At 30.9% G+C, this 7,931-nt stretch overlaps 1 protein-coding gene across 2 annotated transcripts; it reads right to left on the bottom strand.

Annotated features, from left to right (window-relative positions):
- Window positions 1–399: 399 nt before the first annotated feature.
- LOC111297890 (uncharacterized) lies at window positions 400–5,113 on the bottom strand. Of its 2 annotated transcripts, XM_022892477.2 has the most exons (8): window positions 4,576–5,110; window positions 2,747–3,587; window positions 2,334–2,613; window positions 2,062–2,169; window positions 1,589–1,867; window positions 1,297–1,440; window positions 928–1,139; window positions 400–629 (listed from the first exon to the last, which is right to left on the bottom strand). In XM_022892477.2, exons 1-7 carry the CDS (start codon window positions 4,874–4,876, stop codon window positions 966–968), a joined length of 2,127 nt encoding a protein of 708 aa, XP_022748212.2. In that variant the 5' UTR covers window positions 4,877–5,110; the 3' UTR covers window positions 400–629; window positions 928–965. The 2 variants fall into 2 exon arrangements, with proteins under 2 accessions (XP_022748212.2, XP_022748211.2); XM_022892476.2 differs by lacking the exon at window positions 400–629 and having other exon boundaries at window positions 664–1,139; window positions 4,576–5,113.
- Window positions 5,114–7,931: the final 2,818 nt, after the last annotated feature.

The raw sequence follows: 7,931 nt of genomic DNA, 5'->3' as shown, positions 1-7,931 counted from the left end.
GGAAACTGAAGCTTTGCTTAACCTAAAGACACAATGAACAAGAGACTTTGAACTTTCATTGGTTTTCACTTTGCTTCAATGAGATTCATTTCAACGACAGAACCTGGTTTTGGGTTGACAAAACTAAACTGTCTGAACCTTGTTATCCACAAGACATGCCGCTGGAAGAGACTCAGTTTTCACATGAGGTCCATTAAGAAGAACTGAAATTTCCACATGCAAAGCTAGCCCTCCTTTGCATGACCAGACAGACATTCACAAGCACTACTTGTTTGCTCCATGAATGTGACAATCACAACTTCACAAGCCTCTTTTTCTACTGCTTTCCGAGATGTTTCCGATGGATGTTGAAACTATACGCACCTCGGAACAGTTACTACAACAACTATTCATGAAAACTATAGCTAACAGCCGATGAAATAGATCACTATTGTTACTTAATGAAAAGGCAGCGATGCATCTGTTATTTGCAGGCAAGTGAAACCATAATATCACGAAGCTCTATGGTGAAGGAGAAATACAACTGTCTTTGGTTTTTTTCGAGGTTTGTCGAATGAAGTTACGAACAGTTAATCGAGCAAGTATCAACTCCGATGAAGATAAAGAAGTGGAAAAATGAGTTGATCATGCTGCATGATAAGAGATAGTCACTGACGTAAAGAATTCAAATCAATTAACTAAATGATTTTATTGTATCTTTCTTGCCACTCAAAACAAAGGGCTTGTGTTTTACAACCCCAACAAAGTAGAGGGGGAAAAACTGGGGGATGAGTTTTGTACAGAAAAAAGAAAGTGAATAAATATGAAGTGTGATCAGTGGTATTGCTATCCATAAAATCAAAACTGAAATTGGAAAAATACTCGGTCTTGTCACAATATAATCGGATCTACTCAGAAGATAATGCTCAATGAATGTGTAATACTCACAGAAAAGGTTGTTCCTCCTGCAATTAGGGAGTTTTGGTTTAGTATGAGTAAGAAAGCCATGGATGTTCTAATGCCTCCCTAGCAGTTGGGCGCCTTTGAGGATTCATTTGAAGCAAATGTCTAACAAAATCAATAAATCCAACATCAGAAACCTGAAGCTGATGCTCCAGTGAAGTCTCCTCAGAAATAATGTATTCTAATTGGTTTGTCTCCTGGATAAAGAAAAAAGACGGTATTAGTTCATCATAAGTCGGATAGACATAAACTAGCCAGTAAATTTCATAATTCACTAAAAAGTTAGACTGCCCTCAAATGTAGAATTGGTGTTCTTCTGTCAACTTCTATCATTAAAGGAAACCATAGACAAACCTCATTTATATGGTACAGATCATATTCTTTTGTAAAATACTTGTCTGTCTCTTGCCCATCCTCCAACATCTCCATATCGATAGGACCTAGCATTCCAACCATCCGTGCGAGGATCATTACGACTGCATCATTTGGAAACAGCACCTATAAAAGGACACAGGTACATAAAATGAGTCACTGATAAATTTGCTTCCTAGGAACAACTACTTAAAATGGGTAGCAAGCATCAGAATTAAAGGTTACAAAACGAATAATATATCTGTAGGCCAAACTATGATAAACTAAGACATACTTCCCCAGAGCATAGCTCGGCAAGGATACATCCAAGAGACCACAGGTCAATCTTCTGGTCATATGGGAGGCCAAGGATGACTTCTGGAGCTCGATAGGAACGAGATTGAACATATAGGCACAGATTGTCAGTTACAAAGCAACTGCTTCCAAGATCAATAATCTTTATCTCACATCTTCTATAACTTTTGATGAGAATATTCTCAGGCTTTAGATCACAGTGAATAATTCCCAAATCATGTAAGTATTCGAGTGCCTCCAAACACTGACGAGTTATAAGCTGTGTGAGAGAATATGAACAGCCAATTATTACCATCATGCTGGACATATTATTTGAATTAAGCTAAAAATTTATCACTTATAAACAACCCCAGATAAGAGTTATATTTCAGAAATATATAAATAACTGCGACAAAGAGAAACAATGAAGTAGAAGAGAATATCTTGGCCAAGCCAATACCCATTTGAACAAACCTGCAGCCTGCTGAGGGTAAAATAGGCTTCTCCACCAGATTCTTGATTGAATTTCTGAAATTCATACAAGTTTGCTTGAAGGAGTTCACAAACGATGAACAGATGCTCCTGGACAGATTTTGCATAAGCCATAAAGAAATCATTAGTATTCAATATATACAAAGTGAGATGGGGTGGCAATAGCCATTTTACTAAACAATTGACTGTTTCAAGCAGTCAATATTCTTTTGCAATGGATTGGAAATAATTAATAATTTACTCTTTAAACATACCTGGTGATAGAAGTAGTCATAGAGACGCAGAATGTGGTGCTCATCTCTGGGGTCATACTTATTAACAAGCTTTAGAAGTTTAATCTCATCCAAGCTCTGGTCGAAAAAATCTTTATCATTTTTAATGATCTTCAGGCAAACATCTATTCCCATGAGAAGATCATGTGCTTGAACAACCTTACTAAAAGCAGCTGAACCTATGTATTCTGTTACATAATATCTTCCAGCAATGACAGTGTTTAGCACTATAGGCAGGTCCTTGTTTTCTTCAAATCCAGTCCTGTAGATGGCATAATACATGAGTTATACTAATTTCTGCATTTTAACCAGCTCAGCAATTTGCTTAACTAATATTTAAATTCTGTATTAGCTTACTTAACATCGACAATATGAGAAATAGTATAGCATCTAACCTGTTTTTCCTATGAATGATTCGCAAATCAAATACTTCATATTCATCCACATTAGAGTACATCAGAGGTTCATCCGTAGCATCACCCTCTTCATCTGGAGAAGCCTGAGATTCACAAAGTTCTACATTGTCTTCCTCATCTTCACCTCCATAACTATCAATTGTAGTGGGCAACAAGTCTTTCTCGGCAATCTTGTGCACCAAGTCAGAATCACTTTTAAACCCATTAATCCAATCATTGGAACCCCTTTTGGCTGAGTAAAGATACTTGTTAGATTTATGCTCTGAAGCTATATTACAATCTGCATTAATGTCTCCATCAGCCTGTAACTGAAGATCATCCAAATCAGTTTCTTTGGAGCCCACATAGCTAAAGTTCACAGGATTTTCATCATAAAGATCTGGTCCCTCAAAACTTTTGTAAAGGGGAAGTGAACAACCATAGGCACAGTTCTTCAACTCCCGATCAATTTCTGCTTCAAGCCCTTTAAATTTATCAAAATGATAATAATCCATCACTTGAACCTCATTTTCCCCATTTATGAAGGCCATATCTGTTTGAAATCCTTCAGATTTTTTATGCGAACTCAGTGCATTATCATGTTGCTTTTCTGTCTCTGAAGTTGTGACAAACTTATCCTGACTTGGACAGCCATAGATGCCTGATCCAGCAAAGCATGGAGTCATGAAGTGGTCTTCATCTTTCTCATCATACCAATCCAAGTCATTCTGCATGTCAAAATCAGGATAATTGCGTGCTGTTCCGAATTGAGATAATCTATCTGACGAAGTATCAGAATCAGCCTGAGATGCAGAAGGAAGCCCATATGGATTCACAAAGTCTGCAAAATGAAAAACATTTGGACTGCTCTTATGCACTTTTAACTAACACATTCACCCCTTGGATATTGAAAATAGGGCCAAAATAAGAAGTCACTAATGATTTCAGAGTCTTTAAAGGTACAAAAGGATCTATCAGTACTTGACAGTGACTTAGATATGTCAGTGATGAAAGGCAGAAGTAGCAAACAAAATTGATGAAATTTCTTGGAGAACCCCCACAGCATATATCTCAAACAGAACAAAACTGGTCCTTACATAGCTGTGAGTAGAAAAGCAATAGTTGAGTAAAGATAGTGGTGAAAACTGAAAAGAGATTCCATTTATTGGGAGAAGTTCAAGGAGATTTACAATGCATGAACAACCCATATGGTTTCAACACATTAACACAAAAATACAAATTTGCTCTATGATTATGAGATCAGTTATGACAATATTAAGATTGAATTATCAGTAATAAGGATCCATTAGAATTAAAACAGTAACTAAACCTACTAAAAAAGTATGAAATGAGATGAACAAGTAATCCATCCATTCAAATTCAAACCCAATGCAGAAAAGGAAAAAAAAAAGGAATAAAAGGGAAAAAGAGAAAGGCCTTCACTCAACTTTATTTATAGAAATTTGCCTGTTGCTTACATCACCTAAAACTAAAATTGAACTGAACAACAACAGTAGTTCATGATCAAGCAATGATCTTTCAAACAAACTCAATCTGATCAAAAACCAATTAAGTTAAGCATGATTAAAGTAAAACCAATCAAATTATAATAACTCAAAACACTCACTCAAATAGCAAAAGAAAAAAAGTTTTTTTAAAAAAATTCCAGTTACTAAAACCAACAAAATTCCAACTCAAAACAATAACTGAAAGAGAAAAAAAAAATTTTATATATAAAAAAGAACAAATTTAGTTAAGTATGACTAAAACCAACTTAATTCTAATCATTAAAAGATCAAACAAAATTAAAACCAAAGTTTTTTTTTTACCTGAAGAGCCAACATCACTAGTAGAAGACATCAAGCTGACAAATTCATCACTATCTGAATCCGACCCATCACTGGACTTGACTTTCTCATCGACCTCCGATCTCCGGAGGGTCGCCGGAATCCTCACCGGCGGCGGCATGGGGAACAAGAACTTCTCAAAATCAAAAGCACCCACTGCTTCTTCTTCTTCTTCTTGTTCATTTTTCTCCATCATATCTTCCTCAAGAGCTTTCTCAGCTTCTTTCAATCCATTCTTCCTCAAAAACTCTCTCACAGCTTCCACTTCAAAGCTCAACTCCATGAAAAACAATAACAACAATTCTCTCTCTCTCTCTCAATTGTTTTTTGCCTTTTGGGTGTTGTAAGTGTAAAAATGAAGTAACTTTGGAGGTTCAGAAGGGGAAAACAACATAAACAAAATACCATGTTTCAGCTTCTGCATGTTCTGTTTTTTTTGTTTTTCCCCTTCAGTCGTGAAACTTAGACCAAAGAGAGAGAGATGTTCCTTCTTACCAACTTTGGAAAGTGAAAGGCTGGTGAGGGTTTAAGTGGGGTTTTTGATTTTGTTTGTGGTTTCCCATTTCATCATTGGACACGTGGAGAAACCAAACTCCTACACGTGGATGATTAGATTTTCTTTTTTTTTAATATTTTTGGTGGGAAGTCAAGCGGTTGTTTGAGGACCATTTTCATTGCCTACTTTTTTTTTTTTCTTTCTATTTTTTACTTTCGAGAAGTGGTGCTCTTTTTCTTTTCGTTTCTTTTTTTTTTCTTTTATAAATTTAAATTGAATATTTTGTTTAATGTTTAAAACATATAAATAAATTTGATAATTCATATATTTATATCATATAAATTATTAAAATTTATATATTTATATTATATTTTTTATAAAAATTATATATCATAATTTATATCAACATAAAAATATAAAATATTTTTTTAATTTAATTTATATTTAATTATTATTAAAATTTTAAATGTATTATTTTCATATTCATATTTTATATTATATTTATGTCGACGTATCATATTTTAAATTATTATATTTATTTATATGCTAACTTAGAAAAAAAAGTTAAAAGTGTTCATTTTTTATAAATATTAAGATTCATGTTCTCTAATTTCATATTTCTATTCCTTATTTCACTTTTTTTTTTTAATTATAATTGCTATTATTCTATATCTCATTAAAGAATAAAACATAAAAAACAGATGTAAATAACATCACCCTCTTTCATTTTATGTCAATAAATAACTTTGTGAATATATGAACAGTAAAGTACCCATATGTGATATAATGCTATTCAAGACGAGGATAAGCACATTTTTAAAAATTGAATCAAGAACTTAGTTGTCATTTTTCTATGACCATTTTATGAAGGAAAATTTGGCAATTAACAAATAAGTAAGAATTGAATTGATATAAATGATCTTTCTAATTTTTTCATAAACTATTTTTTACCCTTATTGTATACATTAATGGTGAAGTTCTAAATTTCACAAAAATTTTAAAAAATTGATATGTATTTATTTAATAATGATTTTTTATATAAAAATATTGTAATTTAATAATAAAAAATGAGTCATAAGTATTAAAATTTAAATTTTAAATTTATTAAATATTATTTTCAAATAATTATATGAATTAATTAAATTAAATTTTAAATTTTTTAATAATTAATTTTCATTAGTGTATTTTAATCAAACACTCGTTAACTTCCTTGTTTAAAAAGTATAAAATCAAATAGTGAGAAAGATTACAGTAATGCAATAAATTAGGGCCACTTGAGTTAATTAATAGCTTCAAATTTTTTTGGTGTGGGCCCATTGGGTTATTTATTTTATTGGTGGAACCTACTTCTCATGGGGCCATGGGTTCATGAAAAAAAAAAACCAACTTCATGCCATGATGAAATGATATTCTTTCTCCATGAACAGTATGAGAAACACAGCCTTTTTGTTTTTCTTTTTTCACTTTCTAGCTTCTTTTCCATGTGACAAGAGAAAAAAAAAAAGGAAGTTTTTAGTTCATTTCCCCACTTCTTACTTCCCTTTTATAATTATTGCTTACCTTTCACTTTTTTTTTTTTTTAACTTTCTTTTGTTGTTGGATTTGATTTGGATTTTAGATTTTAGATTTTGAAATATGACCCATATATAGTTGTTGAGTGATAATGCTTTTTTCATTTTAAAAATAAATAAATGAAAAAAAAAAAACCCATGAACTCTTGTATTGAAGAAAACCCAAAAGTTGACCAAATGTTTTTGAATTTTCATGTATTAATTAAACTAGCTAGCCAAAATTTCCAATATAAACAAAATTTTAAATCATTAAGTAGGTGAGTTGGTCCAATATAGGACCATCTGTTAGCCATAAATCCAGCTCAACCAATACTACCTAGCAAGGAGGTTGGTCAAATTTCTTTTCTAAATCATTTAATGGCTATGATATAGTTCATAATAATGTGGCATTCAAATGATAACTTAAGAAAGAATAGACCTTATAAATGCCCTTACCATATAGTTATGGTTCAACCAAATAAAAAATTTGTTCAAAAATATATTTGATCGAATTACTAGTATATATAATTTTGATTTAATCATGTTTTCAAATAATTTCTTCCTAAAAAAGCAGTTTTTTTTTCGTTTGTATTGGTTTAGATATTAAAATTAAAGGTAATAATGATTCGAATCAAATCAGATTTGATTAGATTTTTTTGAATATTACATAATATTATAAATTTTTAAAATTTGATCTGAATCTTAACTAACCCTTGATACGATCCGATCTTAATTGAATCAATTTTTATTAATTTGGTTTAATTAATCCATTTTTTAAATTTAAATTTTTTATTTTAATATATTGAAATAGATTTTGATATAAAATTATTAATTTTATTTTATAAAAATTTAAAATAAAAATATATAATTTTGTTTGGTTTAATTTTTTTTGATTTTTTATTTTTTAATCCGAAATTCAATCCAAACTTAATATATATATATTTAATATCCAAACATAATTCAAACTAAATAAAATTTTGATTTAAATTGAATCGAATGCTACAATTTTAAATTGATTTTTTATTTTTTATTTTTTATTTTTTTAATTTTTTTCTCACCCCTAATAAAATATGCATTATATCCTTTGCATTTTTAAAATTATAAAATTTTTTTACTTTAATACATGAGATACTATTAGTATACATAATCTAGTCGTGGTAGAAATTTGAGTTATATGTAGCTAAAGTTTCAATCGCTTAATTAGAGGCTATTAGCTACTTGTATAAATTCTTTTTATAATTTCTTGTACATAAAAGAAATTCAATTGAGAATGGCAACTAATTTTGATCCTT

This window comes from Durio zibethinus, chromosome 12 (assembly GCF_047325235.1).
Source record: "Durio zibethinus cultivar Kanyao isolate XHJ-2024 chromosome 12, ASM4732523v1, whole genome shotgun sequence".
NCBI lineage: Eukaryota > Viridiplantae > Streptophyta > Magnoliopsida > Malvales > Malvaceae > Durio > Durio zibethinus.
Note: the sequence above shows the minus strand (reverse complement) of the source record. Positions and strands in the feature narration are given on the sequence as shown.

Excerpts from the sequence above, each read along its gene's own strand:
- LOC111297890 (XM_022892476.2), bottom strand. The coding sequence starts at position 4,876 with ATGGAGTTGAGCTTTGAAGTGGAAGCTGTGAGAGAGTTTTTGAGGAAG. Across the intron at positions 2,170-2,333 it reads ATGACTACTTCTATCACCAG|GAGCATCTGTTCATCGTTTG; the intron begins GTATGTTTAAAG and ends AAATCTGTCCAG. Across the intron at positions 1,140-1,296 it reads ATCTGTACCATATAAATGAG|GAGACAAACCAATTAGAATA; the intron begins GTTTGTCTATGG and ends TTCTTTATCCAG.